Source organism: Ovis aries, chromosome 1 (genome assembly GCF_016772045.2).
Source record: "Ovis aries strain OAR_USU_Benz2616 breed Rambouillet chromosome 1, ARS-UI_Ramb_v3.0, whole genome shotgun sequence".
NCBI classification, from domain to species: domain Eukaryota; kingdom Metazoa; phylum Chordata; class Mammalia; order Artiodactyla; family Bovidae; genus Ovis; species Ovis aries.
In genome coordinates, this window is record NC_056054.1 from 204587881 (window position 1) to 204611122 (window position 23242).

The 23242-nt window shown below is 40.1% G+C and overlaps 2 protein-coding genes across 18 annotated transcripts in view; one reads left to right on the forward strand and one right to left on the reverse strand.

Annotated features, from left to right (window-relative positions):
* MCF2L2 (MCF.2 cell line derived transforming sequence-like 2) overlaps window positions 1–23242 on the forward strand; it is a 288114-nt gene that overhangs the window by 143167 nt on the left and 121705 nt on the right. For all 7 annotated transcript variants that reach the window (XM_042233901.2, XM_027957913.3, XM_060419927.1 and 4 more), the window contains one exon: window positions 9864–9955. In XM_042233901.2, the coding sequence (XP_042089835.1) occupies window positions 9864–9955 (92 nt within the window). The remainder of the gene's footprint in view (window positions 1–9863; window positions 9956–23242) is intronic.
* Window positions 1–23242, reverse strand: part of LOC101103203 (LINE-1 retrotransposable element ORF2 protein) — a 75875-nt gene that overhangs the window by 30650 nt on the left and 21983 nt on the right. For 8 of the 11 annotated variants that reach the window (XR_006056548.1, XR_006056547.1, XR_009601695.1 and 5 more), the window contains exon 2: window positions 13933–14085. The exons of 2 other annotated variants lie outside the window; for them this stretch is intronic. Coding sequence is in view for 3 of the 9 variants with exons in the window: in XM_042233943.1 (XP_042089877.1) it covers window positions 13933–14085 (153 nt within the window). In the remaining 6 variants the exon portion in view is untranslated. Of the gene's footprint in view, window positions 1–1498; window positions 11713–13932; window positions 14086–23242 lie in introns of those variants that run through there. One more of the 11 variants, XM_060419946.1, reaches the window with a different exon arrangement.

Here is a 23242-nt window from a genome sequence, read left to right on the forward strand (position 1 = left end):
AATCTTTCAACTTATAAATGTTATAATGTTCCATTTATTTAGGTCTTCTTTAATTTTCCTCAACAATATAGTAGTTTTGAGTGTAAAGATCTTAGATATGTCATGTTTTTAAAAAGCCGTATGATAAATGGAATTTACCATATATAACTATTATCAATAGGAATATATTTCTGTATAGAAATGTAATCATATCATCTGTAAATAAGGACAATTTTACTTCTGTTTTAGTCTTTATGCTTTTTTTCCCCTTGCCCTATGATAATGGCTGGAACATTTAGTAGAACATTGAATAGAAGTGGTAAGATCAGACATCCATGATTTTTCCCAATTTGTAGGGAAAAACTTATTGTTCACCTTGAAGTATATGTTAGCAGTAAGTTTTTCACAGACGTACTTTATGAGATTGAGAAAGTTCCCTTCTATTCCAGTTTGTTAAGAGTTTTATCATGAATGATTGTTGGATTTTTCAGATGCTCTGTTTGGTGCATATAGTTAGTTACTAGTAGTTGCTCAGTGGAGAAGGCAATGGCACCCCACTCCAGTACTCTTGCCTAGAAAATCCCAAGGATGGAGGAGCCTGGTGGGCTGCAGTCCATGGGGTCGCAAAGAGTCAGACATGACTGAGCAACGTTACTTTCACTTTTCACTTTCATGCATTGGAGAAGGAAATGGCAACCCACTCCAGTGTTCTTGCCTGGAGAATCCCAGGGACGGGGGAGCCTGGTGGGCTGCCATCTATGGGGTCACACAGAGTCGGACATGACTGAAGCAACTTAGCAGCAGCAGCAGTTGCTCAGTAGTGTCTGACTCTTTGCGACCACATGGACTATGGCCCTCCAGGCTCCTCTATCCATGGAATTCTCCAGGCAAGAATACTGGAGTGATTTGCCATTTCCTTCTCCAGGAGATCTTCCCAACTTAGGGACTGAAATTGCCTCACTTATGTCTCCTGCATTGGCAGGCAGGTTCTTGACCACTAGTGTCACGTGGGAAGCGCTATGTATGATTTTTCTCCTTTATTGGTTTATATGGTGGGTTACAGTGATTTATTTTTATATGTTAAAAGAATCATGCATTCTAGGTAAACACTGTTGGATATTTTTATATAATATATATATATAATTTGTTACCACATGTATTTTGAAACTGTTATTAAGCATACACAGATTCATAATTATTTTATCTTGAAGATATATTGGCCCTTTTATGATGATGAAATATCACTCTTTCCCTTCTTATCTTTAGTAATAGGCCCTATATTGAAGTCTACTTTGTCAGATATTAATATTGCCATTCCAGCTTTTTATGCTTAATGTTTACATGATACACTTTTTCCATTCTTCTATTTCTGACTTTATTTTTAACATATATTTCTTATAGACAGCTTTACTTGGGTCTCCCCTTTTAAAAACATTATGTTAACTTCTATCTTCTAATTAGTGTTTAATTGATTTTACATAATATATAATTATTGATATAGTTGGATTTAGAGCTACTATTTCATTATTTCTTTTCTATTTGTCTCATATTTTTTTTATTCCTCTTATCTCCTTTCCTGACTTTTTTCAGGTTAGCCATTTTTTTAGTATTCTGTTTTAATTCCTCTACTGACTTTTTACATACATACACACATACCTTTTTGCATTGTTTTTCCCCCAGTGTTTCTTCTAGGTATTACCATGTGTGTCCCTAATTTCTCACAATCTACTTTGAGTTAATATTGTAGCACATTGTGTAAATACAGGAAATTTGCAACAGTATAGTTGCATATGCCATTTAATCATCTTCTGTGCTATTCTTATCCTAAATATTATGTCAGTATATGTTACATACCCCAATATTGTGTTATAATTTTTGCTTTAAACAGGCATATATCTTTCAACAAAATTTGGAGAAAGGACAAAAAAAAGGAACAAATATATAGACAATTTTATATTTACTTCCTATTCATCATTTCTGATGTTCTTTATTCCTTATTGAATTACCATCCTGTATTTTGTCTCTTCTGGCTGAAATCCTTCCTTTGGCATTTCTTGTTTTACAGGTCTGTTTGCAACAAATTCTTTCAGGTTTTATTTATCTGAAAATTATGGGGTCTTTTGGTAACTCTCCATTTAATACAATTTATAGTCCCCTGTCTCCTACCACATATTAAGCTTTTTAGAATAAAAAAGTTAGTAACAGTTTAGTGTTATAACTTTAGTGTTTAGTTCACTAAATTCAGTTTTGTGAATTTCTTTCCAAAATTTTTCCACACACATACATACGTACACATGTACACTCAGACACACTTATGCATGCACACCCCAGATACACACAGACATGCACACACAGAGACGTCCTTCTTGGATGGTTAGAAACAGGGCTTGGTTCTCCTGACCTCTTATATAGGTCACTTTCCCAAAATTAATTATACTCCTTTATATGACTTTGCTTCCCTCATTATTATTATTATTATTATTTTTTTTGGATTTCCCTCATTATTTTAAAGGACATATATTTGTTACAAATAAACAAAGCACAATGATAAATTGTTTCTCAGCTTTTCAAACACAAGACTTCACAGTAATTAATGATCCTAGGATCCACAGATCTTTGACATGTCTGAACAGGTACTGTGGACTTTGGTCAGGCGACTTGCTTATTTTGTATAATGCTCCTGTGCTTTTGTTTTGGAGATTAACCACTGAGTGTGGACTCTAGCTGTCTGATAACAGGATTTTCAAACACATTCAGCTGATCCCTTAGTAACTGAGTCCATGCCATGATAAAGTATTATATTTCACAGTGGAAGGAACATGGTCAGGGCCACTTAGAGGTGGGAGCTGGAATCTCAGCTCTGACTCTTGGTAGCCAAGTGTCTTGGGTACTTTGAACCTCTCTGAAGTACACAAGGAACCTGAAAACATTCTTTCGTGGCTATGTGTGCCCATTTATGTCTGACTCTTTGCGACCTCGTGGGCTGCAGCCAGTCAGACTCCTCTGTCCATGGAGTTTTCTAGGCAGGAATACTGGAGTGGTTTGCCATTTCCTACTCCTGGGGATCTTGCCAACACAGGGATTGAAACTGCATCTTCTGTGTCTCTTGCATTGGCAGACGGATTCTTTACCACCGTAAAGAATTACCTGGGAAGCCCCTTTCAGTGGCTATAATAGTAGCTAAAATATACTGAGTGCTTACCAAGACCTAAACACTTTGTGCATATTAAATCACTAAGGCCTCATACATACATACATACATGCTGTTCAGTTCAGTTAGTAGCTCAGTCATGTCCGACTCTTTGTGACCCCATGAATCGCAGCACACCAGGCCTCCCTGTCCATCACCAACTCCTGGAGTCCACCCAAACTCATGTGTATCGAGTCGGTGATGCCATCCAGCCATCTCATCCTCTGTCGTCCCCTTCTCCTCCTGCCCCCAATCCCTCCCAGCATCAGAGTCTTTTCCAATGAGTCAACTCTTTGCATGAGGTGGCCAAAGTACTTAAGTTTCAGCTTTAGCATCACTCCTTCCAAAGAATACACAGGACTGATCTCCTTTAGAATGGACTGGTTGGATCTTCTTGCAGTCCAAGGGATTCTCAAGAGTCTCCTCCAACACCACAGTTCAAAAGCATCAATTCTTCAGAGCTTAGCTTTCTTCACAGTCTGACTCTTACATCCATACATGACCACTGGAAAAAACCATAGCCTTGACTAGATGGACCTTTGTTGGCAAAGTAATGTCTCTGGTTTTGAATATCCTGTCTAGGTTGGTCATAACTTTCCTTCCAAGGAGTAAGCGTCTTTTAATTTCATGGCTGCAATCACCATCTGCAGTGATTTTAAATAAAGTCTAACACTGTTTCCACTGTTTCCCCATCTATTTCCCATGAAGTGATGGGACCAGACGCCATGATCTTCGATTTCTGAATGTTGAGCTTTAAGCCAACTTTTTCACTCTTTTCTTTCACTTTCATCAAGAGGCTTTTCAGTTCCTCTTCACTTTCTGCCATAAGAGTGGTGTCATCTGCATATCTGAGGTTATTGATATTTCTCCTGGCAATTTTGATTCCAGCTTGTGCTTCTTCCAGCCCAGCATTTCTCATGATGTACTCTGCATATAAGTTAAATAAGCAGGGTGACAATATACAGCCTTGACGGACTCCTTTTCCCACTCGCAACCAGTCTGTTGTTCCATGTCCAGTTCTAACTGTTGCTTCCTGACTTGCATATAGGTTTCTCAAGAAGCTGGTCAAGTGGTCTGGTATTCCCATCTCTTTCAGAATTTTCCACAGTTTATTATGATCCACACAGTCAAAGGCTTTGGCATAGTCAATAAAGCAGAAATAGATGTTTTTCTGAAACTCTCTTGCTTTCTTGATGATCCAGCAGATGTTGGCAATTTGATCTCTGGTTCCTCTGCCATTTCTAAAACCAGCATGAACATCAGGAAGTTCACAGTTCATGTATTGCTGAAGCCTGGCTTGGAGAATTTTGAGTATTACTTTACTAGCATGCGAGATGAGTGCAATTGTGCGGTAGTTTGAGCATTCTTTGGCATTGCCTTTCTTTGGGATTGGAATGAAAACTGACCTTTTCCAGTCCTGTGGCCACTGCTGAGTTTTCCAAATTTGCTGGCATATGGAGGGCAGCACTTTCACAGCATCATCTTTCAGGATTTGAAATAGCTCAACTGGAATTCCATCACCTCCACTTGCTTTGTTCGTAGTGATGCTTTCTAAGGCCCACTTAACTTCACATTCCAGGATGTCTGGCTCTAGGTGAGTGATCACACCATCGCGATTATCTTGGTCATAAAGATCCTTTTTGTACAGTTCTTCCATGTATTCTTGCCACCTCTTCTTAATATCTTCTGCTTCTGTTAGGTCCATACCATTTCTGTCTTTTATTGAGCCCGTCTTTATTCCCCACTTTGCAGATGAATAAGCTAAAGCCATTATCTTCACTACCTCCACCATAGTTTGGCCCCAGGTAAATAACAGGGAGGGAACACAGCCTTACCCATCAACAGAAAATTGGATTAAAGATTTACTGAGCATGGCACTGCCCATCAGAACAACCCAGTTTCCCCCTCAGTTAGTCTCTCTCATAAGGAAGCTTCAATAAGCCTCTTATCCTTCCCCATCAGAGGGCAGACAGACTGAAAACCATAATCACAGAAAACTAACCAATCTGATCACATGGACCACAGCCTTGTCTAACTCAATGAAAGTATGACCCATGCCATGTAGGGCCACCCAAGACAGATGGGTCATGGTGGAGAGTTCTGACAAAATGTGGTCTACTGGGGAAGGGGATGGCAAACCACTTCAGCATTCTCGCCTTGAGAACCCCATGAGCAGTACGAAAAGGCAAAAAGATAGGACACTGGAAGATGAATCCCAGTAGGTGCCCAATATGCTACTGGAGAAGAGTATAGAAATAACTCCAGAAAGAATGGAGAGACACAGCCAAAGCAAAAACAATACCCAGTTAGGGATGTGACTGGTGATGGAAGTAAAATCTGATGCTGTAAAGAGCAATATTACATAGGAACCTGGAATGTTAGGTCCATGAATTAAGGCAAATTGGAAGTGGTCAAATAGGAGATGGCAAGAGTGAACATTGACATTTTACAAATCAGCAAACTAAAATGGACTGGAATGGGTGAATTGAACTCAGATGACCATTATATCTACTACTGAGGGCAAGAATCCCTTAGAAGAAATGGAGTAGCCATGATGGTCAACAAAAGAGTCTGAAATGCATTACTTGGATGCAATCTCAAAATGACAGAATGATCTCTGCTTGTTTCCGAGGCAAACCATTCAGTTTTACAGTAATCCAAGTCTATACCCTGACCAGTAATGCTGAAGAAGCTGAAGTTGTATGGTTCTATGAGACCTTCTAGAACTAACACCCAAAAAAGATGTCCTTTTCATGATAGCAGACTGGAATGCAAAAGTAGGAAGTCAAGAAATACCTGGAGTAACAGGCTAATTTGGCCTTGGAGTATAGAATGAAGCAGGGCAAAGGCTAATAGAGTTTTGCCAAGAGAACGCACTGGTCATAGCAAACACCCTCTTCCAACAACACAAGAGAAGACTCTACGCGTGGACATCACCAGATGGTCAACACCGAAATCAGATTGATTATATTCTTTGCAGCCAAAGATGGAGAAGCTCTATACAGTCAGCAAAAACAAGACCGGGAGCTGGCTGTGACTCAGATCATGAACTCCTTATTGCCAAATTCAGACTTAAATTGAAGACAGTAGGGAAAACCACCAGACCATTAAGGTATGACATAAATCAAATCCCTTATGATTATACAGTGGAAGTGAGAAATAGATTCAAGGGATTATATCTGATACACAGAGTGCCTGAAGAACCATGGACGGAGGTTTGTGACATTGTACAGGAGGCAGAGATCAAGACCATCCCCAAGAAAAAGACATGCAAAAAGGCCAAATGGTTGTCTGAGAAGGCCTTACAAATGGCTGTGAAAAGAAGAGAAGTGAAAGGCAAAGGAGAAAAGGAAAGATACACCCATTTGAATGCAGAGTTCCAAAGAATAGCAAGGAGAAATAGGAAAGCCTTCGTCGGTGATCAGTGCAAAGAAATAGAGGAAAACAACAGAATGGGAAAGACTAGAGATCTCTTCAAGAAAATTAGAGATACCAAGGGAATGTTTCATGCAAAGATGGGCACAATAAAGGACAGAAATGGTATGGACCTCACAGAAGCAGAAGATATTAAGAAGAGGTAGCAAGAATACACAGAAGAACTATACAAAAAAGATCTTCATGACCCAGATAATCACAATGGTGTGATCACTCACCTAGAGCCAGACATCCTGAAATGCCAAGTCAAGTGGGTCTTAGGAAGCATCACTATGAACAAAGCTAGTGGAAGCGATGGAATTCCAGTTGAGCTATTTCAAATCCTAAAAGATGATGCTGTGAAAGTGTTGCACTCAATATACCAGCAAATTTGGAAAACTCAGCAGTGGCCACAGGACTGGAAAGGTCATTTTTCATTCAAAAAGTTTTCATTCCAATCCCAAAGAAAGGCAATGCCAAAGAATGCTCAAACTACCACACAATTGCACTCATCTCACACACTAGTAAAATAATGCTCAAAATTCTCCAAGCCAGGCTCAATAGTACATGAACTCTGAACTTCCAGATGTTCAAGGTGGATTTAGAAAAGGCAGAGGAACCAGAAATCAAATTGCCAACATCTGTTGGATCATTGAAAAAGCGAGAGAATTTCAGAAAAGCATCTCCTTCTGCTTTATTGACTATGCCAAAGCCTTTGACTATGTGGATCACAACAAACTGTGGAAAATTCTTTGAGAGATGGGAATACCAGACCACCTGACCTGCCTCCTGAGAAATCTGTATGCAGGTGAGGAAGCAGCAGTTAGAACTGGACATGGAACAACAGACTGGGTCCAAATCGGGAAAGGAGTACGTCAAGTCTGTATATTGTCACCCTGCTTATTTAACTTATATGCAGAGTACATCATGAGAAATGCTAGACTGGATGAAGCACAAGCTAGAATCAAGATTTCTGGCAGAAATATTAATAACGTCAGATATGCAGATGATACCACCCTTATGGCAGAAAGCGAAGAAGAATTAAAGAGACTCTTGATGAAAGTGAGAGGGGAGAGTGAAAAAGCTGGCTTAAAAGTCAACATTCAGCAAACTAAGATCATGGCATCTGGTCCCATCACTTCATGGCAAATAGATGGGGAAACAATGGAAACAGTGAGATACTTTATTTGGGGGGACTCCAAAATCACTGCAATTGGTGACTGCTGACACAAAATTAAGAGATACTTGCTCCTTGGAAGAAAAGTTATGACCAACTTAGGTAGCATATCAAAAAGCAGAGACATTATTTTGCCAACCAAGGTCTGTCTAGCCAAAGCTATAATTTTTCCAGTAGTCAGGTATGGATGTGAGAGTTGGACTATAAAGAAAGCTGAGTGCTGAAGAATTGATGGTTTTGAACTGTGTTGTTAGAGAAGACTTTTGAGAGTCCTTTGGACAGCAGGAGATCCAACCAGTCCATCCTAAAGGAAATCAGTCCTGAATATTTATTGGAAGGACTGATGCTGAAGCTGAAACTGTAATACTTTGGCCACCTGATGTGAAGAACTGACTCATGTGAAAACACCCTGATGCTGGGAAAGATTGAGAGCAGGAGGAGAAGGGACGACAGAGGATGAGATGATTGGATGGCATTACCACGTCAATGTACATGAGTTCGAGTAAATTCTGGGAGTTGGTAATGAACAGGAAGGCCTGGCATACTGCAGTTCATGGGGTCGCAAAGATCGGACACAACTGAGCAACTGAACTGAAGTGAACTGAAGCTAAGGCTCTTTGATAATGTATGCTTCATATGTGGAAGAGCAAAACTTGAACTCTGGCAACATTGCTCCCACGTCCTTGCCTTTAACTTCACTGCTGCACTTAACAGAGTTAAGGGGAAGTGGTTCTCAGTCATGGGTATTGCCAATCAGTATATGCATTTCTAGCTTCCTGTTACTATGCCTAGAATCATTCAGGTTACAGAGATCCTGCAGAGAATGAGGAGCCCAATGAGTTGTCCATTGTTATAAAATAGGTTCAGCAGTCATACAACCTGGAGCAGCTATCTGTGCACCTCACTACAGATTTCAATGTACATGTTTAGAAAACCCGCAGAAAGATCAAGGGGCTTCCAGTTGGCTCAAAGAGGCTTGGGAGGGCCTGTGGAGGCAAGACAGTCAACCTCCATCAAGTCTGCCACACATAAGCATCCGGGTGGTATTGGTGACATTAGGTGGATGACATTTTGGCCACCGGACCTAGAAATGCTCATATCCTGTCCTGGGTTAATTGCGTGTATCCTGTGAGTTTCCCAAAGGGACTGTATATACAAGGGTGGTGACAAGTAAGAACGTAAAGTACCACTTAATTACTAGTCTTGTAGTCATCACCCCCAGGGCAGCCTTCTGGTAAAACTGGATTAGAAAGCTACAAATCTAACTAGGGCTTCTCCTCCCCAAATCCCAATCTTAGTGCCAAATGACTGTGGAGGTTGAAGACGGCTATTTCCCAGGCCTCTTAGTGCCCTGTGGGAAGGAGAGGAGGGAGAGAGAATGATTGAGAGGTAAGAGTAAGAGCAAGCCTGCCCAATTTCCTCCAGACTCAGCAGATTCTTCACACAGTCATCCGTCCACTAATAAATGCAATTGCATCAGTTCTGGAATGCAACTGTTAGGTCATTAGGTTAGCAACAATTTCTGTCCTCTTACATAATCATAGTGTGTTTAAATGGTAAGATTTTAGTATTTTTCAAATTTTCTATTAGTAATCACTAATTAATTACCTGTATAATGGAAAGAATACACTCAGTAGAGTGTGGTACCTAGAATTCAATCTTCCAATCCAAGAACAACATCAAGTGCAATGTTATACATTGCAAATGAAAATGCTAAAGCATCAGTGTATAAACAGAATCCATGAAGCTTAGAATAGTTAAGGAAGACTTCATGAAGAAAACAACTTTTTAACTGGGCCTTAAAAATGGGAATGATGGAAAGTATCATTTTTACCACATTACCTTGATTGATTGGTTGCTGTTTGATGTTTTCTGTGGTGCTGGGTATGACTTTTTTCTCTTTGGATCAAGTGCCTGGGATCAAAGACTCTCTTTTCTGCATCTCATCTTCACCTCCAATTTCATCTACTATTTTGAAAATCACTGTAGCAGCTCAATTAAGCTTTGTTAATCAACTGCATCAGCATGATCCAAGTCAGGGTAAGTGCTCTGAGTTATTAGCCAACTAGCCAAATTAATGGCAGGTTTCCTTTATCTCTCTAGTTCCTCAACAGAAAACATCTGAGGAACCTTATACAGAGACAGATTTAAACTCAGAGGAAAAGGAAGATGATGAGACTAAATCTGAAGTCAAGGTAAGATCACCTTTCCTTTACTGATAGAAATTTCTGACATGTATAAAAGTGCTGCCGTCAGTCAGTCAGTTCAGTCACTCAGCTGTGTCCCCATGACACAACTCTTTGCGACCCCATGAATCGCAGCATGCCAGGCCTCCCTGTCCATCACCAACTCCCGGAGTTCACTCAGACTCATGTCCATTGAGTCAGTGATGGCATCCAGCCATCTCATCCTCTGTCATCCCCTTCTACCTGCTGCCATAATTATCAATAAACCAATAAATTGTGTTTCCCTGTTTTATATGTATCATCACCCCCAGAAGATGTGCCCATAAAGGCACATAGCACAGTCTAGGGCTCCTAAGAGATGAGCTTTGTAGAATTTATTCCTTTTCTTAATTGCAACTAAAAATGAAAAGCTGTTTGGTCGTACATAATGTGCTTGGGGCTTCCCAGGTGGCACTAGTGGTAAAGAACCACTAGTGCAGGAGACAGAAGAGACATGGGTTTGATCCCTGGGTCAGGAAGATGCCCTGGAGGAGGGCATAACAACCCACTCCTGCATTCTTGCCTAGAGAATCCCATGGATAGAAGAGCCTGGTGGGCTACAGTCTAAAAGGTTGCAAAGAGTCAGTCACGACTAAAGCAACTTAGCATAGCACATACAGCATAATGTACATGATTGTTGGTAGATAATGTTTTATTGAAGAAAAAATCATTTTATTCATTCCTGTAATCTGACTTCATATTTAAAATTGGTAGAACAGTGTATGCATATAAAAGAACATGACAAAATTGCATACAGCTACACACACACACACACACACATACACACATAGAGCTGATGAACTCTGAATAAGCACTGTGGATTGTGCCAGTCATTTTCTCGCTTTTAATACTATACTCTAGTTGTGTGAGATGTTAACATTTGAGGAGGTTGGGGAAAGAATTCATGGGACTTACCTATACATGTATTTGTAAACTCATGTGAATCTACAATTATTTCAAAATAAAAGTTTTTTTTTTTTTTTAAAGCATAAGCTTTGGAATCTGGCAGACCTAGTTTAAGCAATATAACCTCTCTATACCTCAGTTTCTCATCTGTAAAACTGGTAATAACAACAGCTACCTCCTGAAACTGTTTCGAACATCAATAGAAAATTTGAAAATGGCCAAGCACTGCATAATTGTAAAGTAACGCTATATTCAAAAACCCAAGCAAAATGAATTATGAATAAATATCGCTGTTTAGCAACCCCAGCACAGGTCCCCTTTCCTCTGCCTCACTGAAAAATTAAATATCTGGCTGACTGAATGGTTCTGAAACAGAAGCCAGTAGACTGTGGGCTCAAATGTACTTCACCAATAGTTCATATTCATCATCAGCTCCTAATGTGTCCAAATCTAGGTTCTCCCAACAGAGAATCCACTGACCATTAAGGAGTCAGGCGGAAAGCAAGTCACAGGCTTTTCTTCCTAGAGGCAGAAACAATGTGGGAACTAGTTCCCAGCAGACTTTTCTTAGAAAGTTGCATTCTTCTGTGTTTGTTCAGCCATCCTTCTGTATTCCAGGCAGACGAGGGCACTGTTATTGCTGTTTTAGCATCCCTGATAGTTGTAGGTATTACATCACCATGTCTTCCAGCATTAGGAAACAGTTTGCAACTTCATACAGTCTTGTAAAAATTTTTTTTGTCAATGTCTTTGTCTGGTTTTGGTATCAGGGTAATGGTGGCTTCATAGAATAACTATGGGAGTGTTTCCTCCTCTTCAGCCTTTTGGAAAAGTTTGAGAATGATCAGTGTAAGTTCTTATTTGTATGTGTGGTAGAATTCCCCAGTAAAGCCCTCTGGTCTTGGACTTTTGTTTGCAAGGAGTTTTGATCATTATTATTATTATGGATTCTATCTCACTTTCAGTGATCAATCTGCTCAGATTATCTATTTCTTCTTGATTCAGTTTTAGCGGGCTGTATGTTTCTAAAAGCTTGTCGTTTCCTCTAGGTTGTCCAATTTGTTGGCATATAATTATTCATAGTATCATACAGTCTTGGTCAGATATTTTCTGAAATGGGCAAATGTAATTAAACTTCAACTGACTTAACATTCATGAAGTCTGTGAAATCATTAAGTTATATAAAAAGGGTTTAACTGTGATCACCTTCATCAACTGAGCATCAATCTACTCTTTTCTGTACCCTGGTCTCCAGAGAATGTCATCTTTGAAGGTGAGGTCTGTGTCAAGTACACCAGAGCCCAGATTGGGTACCTGAACTCATATGTCATTGCATTGACTCACAATGTGATTTCAACTCATTTTGTATCTCTGTGACCTACTTTGCCTATCTTTAGACAGCATATTTATGACCTGCACACTTTTTTGTTATTTATTTTTAATTGAAGGATAATTGCTTTACAGTATTGTATTGGTTTCTACCAAACATAAACATGAATCAGCCATAGGTTTACCATACTTTATAAAGATGCCATGGGAGTTGTCAGTATGTAAAGGTTCTCATATATAAGAATTCAAATTAGAGTAAATTATTTCAATAATTGTAAACAATATGAGTGCTATTGTTTTATTTGTTGTAAAAGGAAAAAAAAAGGAAATATTGTCAGTAAAATAAAGCCACCTTTCCTCAGGGAAAACCTCAAAGTATTTAAGGCCAAAGGTTTCTATAAGCTATATTTATCATTTACCCTGATATTACATACTGGTAAAAATAAACAGTGCAGGAACAAAGGTGGCTATAGACAGAGGCCAACAGGGTTGGAAAATGTTGAGTAGGATTCAGAAAACTCTAACCAACAAACCTCTGATTTCTTCCTTCTTCTGCTGTGCTGTTTGTTTAACTCAGGCTCCAAGCCCATCCTGCTAAGATGCTTGCTCCCACTAGGTTTAGGCAGATCACCAACAGCAGAGGTCCTCCTGAGCAGACACAGGTACAGGCTATCGCCATCCTTCTGTGCTTGTGTTGCCTTTTCCCTTGCTGTTGCCTTGTTTAGGCATTTAATGAAGGACTTTTCTCACAAGAACTTATATGTTAACAGTCAAGGTAGAAAAGCAAGCAGAGTAGGAACAGAGGCTGCCAAACTTCCTCATTTTGGAGAACAGTGGCATGTCAGACTTTTGCTTATAAAGCCTACAGCTATGAGAAGAGTAAGCAGAATCCAGTCATGAACAATATAAGTAGGAAGATAGGAGATTTGTGCACTAAAGCCCCAAATCCTGGACCTAGAAATCAATTTAGAATCAGTGAAAGCAATTAGTGTTTCCCATGGTGGGCGGTATAACCAGGAAAATGATCATTCTAAAATATGTAAGAAAACTAGTAAGAAAAAAGGTAAATTAGAAAAGAAGGTTTAGATACATGCCTGGATTGTTCAAAACGGGGACAAGGAGGTTGAATGACACCAAGAACAATCACTGATGCTTGTGTTTTATGGCCACTGTCCAAAGCAGATGACCAGGATAGGAGGACACACATCTGCCTCCAGGTAACAATTCCGACATCTTTTAAGCCTTAGGCCAGGAACTCAAAGATGAAATGAAGCCACAGCCAGTCTAGGAGAGTGAATCATAAGGTTGTGATAAATGTTCCTCCTTGCCCTCAAGAGGAAATATTCATGGTGGGGGGGGGGGCGGAGCTTTAAACCCAAATCATTCATGATTGCTGATGGAATCATTGATAATACCTGCAGGTAAGATCATGATACAATTTTATCATCATCAGAGAATTCATTCCCAAAAAAGGTGTCTCCTGTTCTGTGGCAGGAGGATCTCTGCCAGTTCACAAGAACTCGACAAGCTCAACTTGAGGAGGCAGCTGAGACTCATGGGGCAGTCTGGCAGCTGTGAAGGCATGCGCTTGGCCCCCTGACACTGTTTCTGGGAAATCCACAGTGGAGTCATTTGCTATGGCTGCTGGCAGTAGTGAAGTGGCTACTTTCTGTCCTTCATGTCACCAGTTGGAAGTTGAAAGCATGACTCACCGAGGCTGCTTTCCCTGGGCTGTGCATATCACTGCCTCTTTGAAGCTGCAAGGAAGCCAAAGGCTGATGAGTGTTTCTTTTTCTTGAACGCCAACCCTCAGGAAAAAGGAAGCGCTGTTGGCTGTGAGCACCATCAACAGTGTTTCTGGGCACCTATTAAAATAGCAAGGCCTTTTCAGGCTTCTGAGCAAACAGGCTCCTTCATAAAATTTTTTTAAAAGCATAAAAAGCCAAGGTAGAAAGAAAACTGAGGTGTTGCTACAGGGAGTGGTTGCTACCCTGGCTGAGGGCCAGACATTATGCTGGGTCCTATGTATACCTGACTTCATCACTAGTCCTCAATTTGTGAGGAAGGTGACCCCTCCTTTGTTTTATCTGTGATGCTGTTGAGACTCTGAGGAACTAAGTGAGTTTCCCCAGGGCTCACACATCCAGTAAATGATTGAATTGGAATCTGAAATTAGCAGTTTACCTAATCTTGCATTTACTTTTTTATCTAATTTAACCTATCTACGTTATAACTTACTTAATCTACCTAACTAGCAATTTACTTAACCTTTCATCTTCTAACTTTCCTCTTCTGCAAAATGCAGATAAATAAAGTGACCTCCAAGTGGCAGATTATATGAGTAATACATAGAAAGCACCTAGCATGATGCCTGGCATACAGAAGATTCTTAGTAATGTTAGTTTCCCATTTAATCCTATATTTATTTATAAACATAATAAACACAGAATAATCTGTGTAAGAGATGAAAAGAAGCTAAAAGAAGGTCAGATTCAGGTCTTAAATAGCTTCTCCTAATTTTGAATATGTATCTTTTTGCCAAATAATAACAGATCATGGCCAAATTCAGTTCATTGCTTTCTCATTCTTCTGAATCCCAGAATCTTTCATTTACCTGTATCTCACCAAGAGAACTATGTGTACTATAAGCACATTTCACTGTTCACTTTCTGTGATGTTTTGAAGTCTGCCCATTCTTAGAGATAAGAAGAAATTCAAAGAATCCACCAAATCTTGAGCTCCCCAGCCAAGCTCTCTGATCAGTTTCTAGAATGAAGATTCTTAAGGTTTCCTATGTACTACAACCCTGAGAAACTTATTCACAAAAGATTCTCAGGCTCCAGCCACAGAGATGCTAATTCAGGAGGTCTGGGGTAGGGTCCAGGAATCTGAATTTTTAACTTGTACATACAATGACTAGAATGAAGGTGGTGTAAGGACTGCACTTTTGGTCACATGGGGCTAGAGGCTATATGTGTAGGCCATTCAGATAAAGAAGAAATTATTAAGGTAAATATGGGTCTCATAGGCTAACACAGGGTCCAGAAGGTAGGAGAGTGAGGATGTGACTATATTCATCTATGAGAATGTATTTTTCACTGAAGGAACTACATGAAAAAAAAAAAGGAATAACAGTAAGACCACTGTTGGCTTTGCTCTTTGACTAATACAAAGTTGACCTGACTGAAATATTTGATGTGTCCAATTTTGGTGGCTTATTCAGCTCAATTTAATAAATATCAAAGCTATTGCTATGAGTCACATATGGGAAACAATTCTAACATGGGACCTAAACTCAAGAAACTTGTAAGTTTCAGGGGAGAAACAACCTATTTCTAATAATTTATGATACAAAGCAGAATGACATACCTCTGGTAAAAGGAATATCATGTATTAGAAGGCAGAAGTTTGAGTAAGCTCATGGACATAAGTTTGAGTAAGCTCCGGAAGTTGGTGATGGACAGGGAAGCTCGGCATGCTGCAGTCCATGGGTTTGCAAAGAGTCGGACACGACTGAGCAACTGAACTGAACTGAGAAGGCAGAAGAGGGGACAGTTCATAACAAGTATGTTGGGAATGTTTTTTCAAAGAAGGTGGCATTTGAGCTTTAAAGAATAAATACAGAGTGCCAGTCTGGATTCCTGGTGTTGTATAGCAGTTTCCCACTAGCTAGCTATTTTATACATGGTAGTGTGTATAGGTCAGTGCTACTCTCTCAGTTTGTCCATATTCTCCCTCTGGTGCTCTGTGACAACCTAGAGGGGTATCAAGAGGGAGGGGATAGATACTTATGGCTGATTTCCATTATCAGACACATATAGATGCTTATAGCTGATTTCTATTGTTGTACGGCTGAAACCAACACAACACTGTAAAGCATGTATCCTCCAACTGAAAATTTTAAAGAAAGAATAAATGCAACTTTGAACATGATGCAGTTGAAGGCACCGAGGTGAAAAGGCTACAAGCTGTGCAATTCCAACTCTAGGACGTTCTTGAAAAGGCAGAACCCGTGGAGACAGCAAAAGATCAGTGGTTGCCAGGGGTTAGTGGGGAGGAGGGATAAATAGGCAGAGCACAGAGGAATTTTAGGGCAGAAAAGTACTTTATGATCTGTCAGTGCAGGTTCTTGTTTGCAGCAAGTATACCCTCTGGGGAGATGACAGTGGGGGCTGGGGACAAGGGATCTCTGCCTTCCATTCACTTTTGCATGGAACCTAAAACTGCTTTGAAAAATAAAACCTATTCAAAAAAAAAAAAGAATAAATGCAACTTTGAAAGGTAGATAAGACAGAGAAGGCCAGTCCTGGATGGGGAAAGAGTAAAGCCTCAGAAATCTGAAGGGAGCATAACTATTATGGGAATAGTCCAAGAAAACTGGAAAGGTAGACCAAAGACAGGTTGCTTAAGGCTTTGGTTGAGGGTTTTTGCCAACAAGGGCACCTGTGTACTGGCATGACATCGATACAGCAATGGAGAGTAAATTAGATGAAGACAGGCAGGCTGACCACCTGCCAGCAGTTGTCACAGTCTAGCTGAGATTTCGATGTTGAGAGCCTACTAATGGCAGTGGCAAAAAAAGAAGGTGGACAGAGATCATACCCATTAGTCCAGATGTTCTGCTGCACCCTCCCCACCAGCAATACTCTAGACTGTTCAAGAAAGTTTGACGAATGAAGGAATAGATCAAGGCAGAGAAATAAGAGGACAGATTTAATGGGGAAGGAAAGGAAAATATTGACGAGCCCTTCAAGTTTTTCATCTTGGATCCCTCAGGAGATGAATTTGTTAGCTAACATAGAGCACTCAGCTCAGTTCAGTTCAGTCGCTCAGTCATGTCTGACTCTGCCACCCCATGAACCGCAGCACGCCAGGCCTCCCTGTCCATCACCATCTCCCAAAGTTCACCCAAACTCATGTCCATTGAGTCAGTGATGCCATCCAAACATCTCATCCTCTGTTGTCCCCTTCTCTTCCTGCCCCCAATCCCTCCCAGCATCAGGGTCTTTTCAAATAAGTCAGCTCTTCGCATCAGGTGGCCAAAGTATTGGGGTTTCGGCTTCAACATCAGTCCTTCCAATGAACACTCAGGACTGATCTCCTTTAGGATGGACTGGTTGGATCTCCTTGCAGTCCAAGGGACTCTCAAGAGTCTTCTCCAATACCACCGTTCAAAAGCATCAATTCTTTGGTGCTCAGCCTTCTTCATAGACCACCTCTCACATCCTTACATAACTACTGGAAAAACCACAGCCTTGACTAGATGGACCTTTGTTGGCAAAGTAATGTCTCTGCTTTTGAATATGCTGTCTAGGTTGACCATAACTTTCCTTCCAAGGAGTAAGTGTCTTTTAATTTCATGGCTGCAATCACCATCTGCAGTGATTTTGGAGCCCCCCAAAATAAAGTCTGACACTGTTTGCACTGTTTCCCCATCTATTTCCCATGAAGTGATGGGACCAGGTGCCATGATCTTTGTTTTCTGAGTGTTGAGCTTTAAGCCAACTTTTTTACTCTTTTCTTTCACTTTCATCAAGAGGCTCTTTAGTTCTTTTTCACTTTCTGCCATGTCTGGTGACATCTGCATATCTGAGGTTATTGATATTTCTCCTGGCAATCTTGATTCCAGCTTGTGCTTCTTCCACCCCAGCGTTTCTCATGATGTACTCCGCATACAAGTTAAATAAGCAGGGTGACAATATACAGCCTTGACGTACTCCTTTTCCTATTTGGAACCAGTCTGTTGTTCCATGTCCAGTTCTAACTGTTGCTTCCTGACCTGCATATTGGTTTCTCAAGAGGCAGGTCAGGTGGTCTGTATTCCCATCTGTTTCAGAATTTTCCACAGTTTATTGTGATTTCAGTTCAGTTCAGTTCAGTCACTCAGTCATGTCCTACTGTTTGTGACCCCATGAATTGAAGCACGCCAGGCCTCCCTGTCCATCACCAACTCCCGGAGTTCACTCAAACTCACGTCCATCGAGTCAGTGATGCCATCCAGCCATCTCATCCTCTGTCGTCCCCTTCTCCTCCTGCCCCCAATCCCTCCCAGCATCAGAATCTTTTCCAATGAGTCAACTCTTTGCATGAGGTGGCCAAAGTATTGGAGTTTCAGCTTTAGCATCATTCCTTACAAAGAACACCCAAGACTGATCTCCTTTAGAATGGACTGGTTGGATCTCCTTGCAGTCCAAGGGACTCTCAAGAGTCTTCTCCAACACCACAGTTCAAAAGCATCAATTCTTCGGTGCTCAGCTTTCTTCACAGTCCAACTCTCACATCCATACATGACTACTGGAAAAACTATAGCCTTGACTAGACGGACGTTTGTTGGCAAAGAATTGTTACACTAACATTTATGTATTAAAGTTAAAATCACATGAAATCAAACAGCCTGAGAAAATTTGGGATGTATGGGCAACTTCCTTTCAATGTCCTAGGCTTACTTATTTCCTTCATATTTTCTTGTTGGGGAATGGCAGAAAGGTATCCTGTGACATATTCCCTACTTTCTGATATTTTTAACAGAACTATAGACCTGCATATCATTGGTAAAACAATGCTTGCAGTTTTTTGAGAAGACATTTCCTTCCATAAACAAATATTATAAGTAATGTTTAGATACTAGTGCAACCTATGAAAGGCAATTTAACCAGTAAGAACAGTGAACTAATTACTAACAATTCTAACTGGGAAATTCAAGATCTTAGATATAAGAGACCCTAGAAAAATTTTGTAAAGTTTACATCTGGGACTCATTTCCTTATCTTTCTCTAGTTGTTTCCTCTTTCCACAAAGCTTCTGGACCACTAATGCCTGTCTCCTCAAGCTTGCTCTTCCCCTCCAAAGGGCTTCAGTCTGTAAAATGTTCTAAAGTCTTCCTCTTCTGCCTCCTCTCTTCTCCCCTCCCTCTCGGAAGCTTCCTCCCAATACAGCTGGTCTGGACCAGAGGTGAGAGAAATCTGAATGAGCAAGTTCACAGCAATGCATGGCTGAGTGACTGGCAGTCCCTTAACCCTTCTGCAAATACTTGGCATCTTTTAAAAGGGACTGACTGCCCCTTTTATCCAAAGGAATTTTTGGACTGTGGCTTCTTCAGTGAAGTGTAGGAAAAAGTGTGCTGGAAAAATGTCTGGGAGAGGGAGAAAATAGGCTGGAACAGCTGGCTAGGGATTCCCTGGAAGGATAGGTTCTCTAATTGGTTCCTGTTCAGAAGTCCTTCCTATTCTCCACATTAGAACCCACTGAACCTCAAAAATCAGTGGGGTGGGGTTTCCCCTTTCCTGGTAGTTCCAGCAATGGAGAGGGCAGGCTATTTCCTCCCAAGCTGATATTTTTCACTCTGAGAAATACAGAGTGAAGGTTATCCTAGACTGAGGCTGGAGGTTTCCTTTCCCTCCTGCTCTCCTCCTCTAAGCCATGCCAATCTATTTTATTCAAAGGTTCTTACTTTCCATACCTCTTTTGCTTTTTTGGGTTTTCATTATTAATTTACAGTGCCAGAAGAGGCTTAACCTTAAACACTTCTTGTAATGATCACTCTTCATACTTTAAATAAATAGGGTAGGACTTCCCTGCTGGTTCAGTGGCTAACACTCTATGCTCCCAATATAGGGGGCCCAGTTTCAATCCCCAGTCAGGGAACTAGACCCTGCATGCTGCAACTAAGACCCAGTACAGCTAAGTAAATAGATAAACAAATATTTTTAATAAAAATAAATAAATAATGAAGAGGGTGGTTCAGCTCCTTATCTGCCTTCCATTTTCTCTCTCAGAATTAGGCCTAGAAGCTTTCCTTTTTAAGAAATGTGATAATATAATAAGCCATACTTTTAAATTACCAGATACTATCTCTTTAAAAGAGCTGGAGATGAAGTTGCTCTCTGAGCATTCCTAAAATCATAATGAGAAATCACTTAATTTCAGGGAAAAACTAATTTGATTCTGTTTCAGATGTTGCTGTCTCTTTTGGGGGGAAAAATGTTAATAATCAATTGAAAATTAGCTCTTGATAATATTTACAATGTAAGTTTTAAAAAGATAGATTCTTCAGAGAAATTGAGATAAAAAAAATTTTTTTTTTTTACAAAATTCCTTTAGGTTTGGCATTTAGCCTATTTTTTTCGAGTTTTGAAAATGTCTTTCTTCAAAATACAGGGGAGACAAAACAATCAGATTCTATGTTGAGTAGATATAGGAAGTCATGATTAAAGGTGATTCAGGAAAAACTGCATGTGGGTTGGTGTCACTTTGAAACCAGGGATCGGCTAAGGTACCAGGAGTGATGCAGGGCCTGGAGCAGCTACCAGCCTGCCTGCCTCAATGAACACACAAGGAGGGGGTTCCCCACCTGATTGGCCTCCCAAAGGAGTAGTTTATGCGTTGGTTCCCTTTTACAGCACCAGTTGACTGAGAAAATCCCTTCTTTGGGATGCCCTGGGGTATTTCCAAGTCAGGGTGACTGAAGGAAAACAGGATATGATTTCACAAGAAACTTGTTCTGCTTTCAAATCACCTCATTTTATAATTCATTCAGTGAGGCTTGTAAGGAAACCCTAACAGAGAAATAAGCAGCAATTGGTGGGTTGGTCTGTGGTCAGTTTTCTTGGCTCATTATTTGAATCAAAGGACCAATATTTGAAAGTAAGCATTTATTTGTATATGTTCTCCTCCTCATAGAGCTTTCAGGAAGCTTAATTCAAAAGTTTCCCAAAAGTACTCTAGCTGTAGGTTAGCTTTCATCTCAAAATTGGAAGCAATAACACCTATGTTGATATTTTATATTATAAACAGAGGAACATTTAATTGCCAAATTACTCACCTCCCTCATTTTACACAGAAGAAAATGGACACCCAGGAAGATTAAGTGACATGGCCAACATCTCCCAGCTACTGACAAATGTGGGGGCTCTATTATACATGAGCAGGTAGCAACTGCTCAGCAATTACTGAAGATCAGCATGCTGAGTGCATTACATAATTGCCTATTGTAATCTCCACCCAGTAGATATTAAAGAACCAACCATAAATGCCATTTATTAACCTTTACTTTTGTGCTAAGTATTTTAATATTTGCCAACAAAGGTCCATATAGTCAAAACTATGGTTTTTCCCGTAGTCATGTATGGATGTGAGAGTTGGATCATGAAGGAGGCTGAGCACCAAACAACTGATGCTTTTGAATTGTGCTGGAGAAAACTCTTGAGAATCCCTTGGACAGCAAGGAGATCAATCAGTCAATCCTAAAGGAAATCAACCCTGAATATTCATTGGAAAGACTGATGCTAAGGCTGAAGCTGCAATACTTTGGCTATAAAGAGCTAAGTCACTGGAAAAGACCCTAATGCTAGGAAAAATTGAAGGCAGGAGGAGAAGGGGGCGACAGAGGATGAGATGGTTGAATGGTATCATTGATTCAATGGACATGAGGTTGGGCAAACTCCAGGAGATAGTGAAGGACAGGGAAGCCTGGGGTCACAGGGTTGGACTCGACTGAGCGACTGAATAACAACAATCACAATAACCTTCTGATATAGATGTTATTACACCTATTTTACTCATAGAGAAGTAAGGTGCTACCCAAGGCCACTTAAAAAAAATAATAAGCTGGGAATTCCCTCCCAGATTTACCTCTCATGCCTCAGTTTGTATGTTTTTCACTCAGTTTTCACTCTTGAAGAGATTTTGAAATTATAGGTCACAGTGGTAACAGTGAACTCAGGTGGGTTTACTAGCATTTATAAATAAATAAAAAGAATAGAGTGCAATGGGATAGAATTTAAAATAGAATATATCCAATCACAAAATCACACAAACAGTTTTCAGTTACATGTACATCTGTTGTATGTTTTTTCCAATGCCACCAAACAATTAACTCAGTTCTACACAGTCTACCTGGAGACAGCATCAGATTCCAAACAATGAGGACTCATCCTTATTAAGACTACTCCCAAGCCTCTTCAGAGGCCAAAGGCAAACACCAGTTGTCACCTGTGCTTCTGAGAAACTGGCTAGGTGCTTCCTAAAAGTTACCTCATTAACATAAACCCAAGTGTGGTTGAAAGAGATTTGTTATAAATATCAAGACACTCTTAACACAGGAAATTTTAGGAGCTCTGTGCTAGAAATAGAATGAAAACCAAATATCAATTTCTCAACTGTAAATCACAATATATGTGTGTAAGTGTTATTATGTAAACATTTTTCCTGTGGACTGTGGTCAGATTTTGAAAGCCACTGCACCAAAACTAATCCATCTAAACCTTAGCAAAACACTGGTATATAGTGCAGGTAACTGCAGGCTGTCATTAAAAGAGTCCCCAGATCTGATGTGGGTCCTTCCCATATATCCTCAAAAACATGGGTGTTGTATTCCATCAACCTTGATTGACAGAGGACTCTCCCTCCACCCTAACACCAACTGTCTGACATGTGGCCATAAGAACATAGGTTGACACAACCAAGTCCATATCCAGGCATTTCAGCAACCCTGTGAAGTCCTCTCGTACATGACAGTCTGTAAATTAGAGGGGCATCATCATTCTGTATAAAAGATGACAAATTTCCGACCTGCACCTTGAGTCACTGTTATTTTTCCATCTATAACAGGTTGTCATGAAATAAGAGACTCTACAATCCACTATAGTAACAATAGATCACTAGAGTTAGAAAGAGCACAGTTCATTTCACAAGTATAAGCGAGTTTTACAGTGAGAGGGAGTTTTGTTAATAATGATAGCTACTCTTTCTGAAGGTATTGCATGTTGTGGATTCAAAGGTGAATAAGGCTGGAGCGCAAAGTCTAGTGGGTGTTTTTGTCGTGGTAGCATCACAGAGGAGGAACTAGAAAGGGATGCAGTGTAACATTAACTGCCATAGTAATTAGCTCAACATTACATAGAAAATGTGAAGAAAGAGCTTTGATAGTGTGGCAAAAATACCTAGATTGGTTTGAAGCCAAGGACTGGTATTTACTTCTGTATATGATTGAAACGAAAAATAAATTCTAGTCTCTGGTCAAAT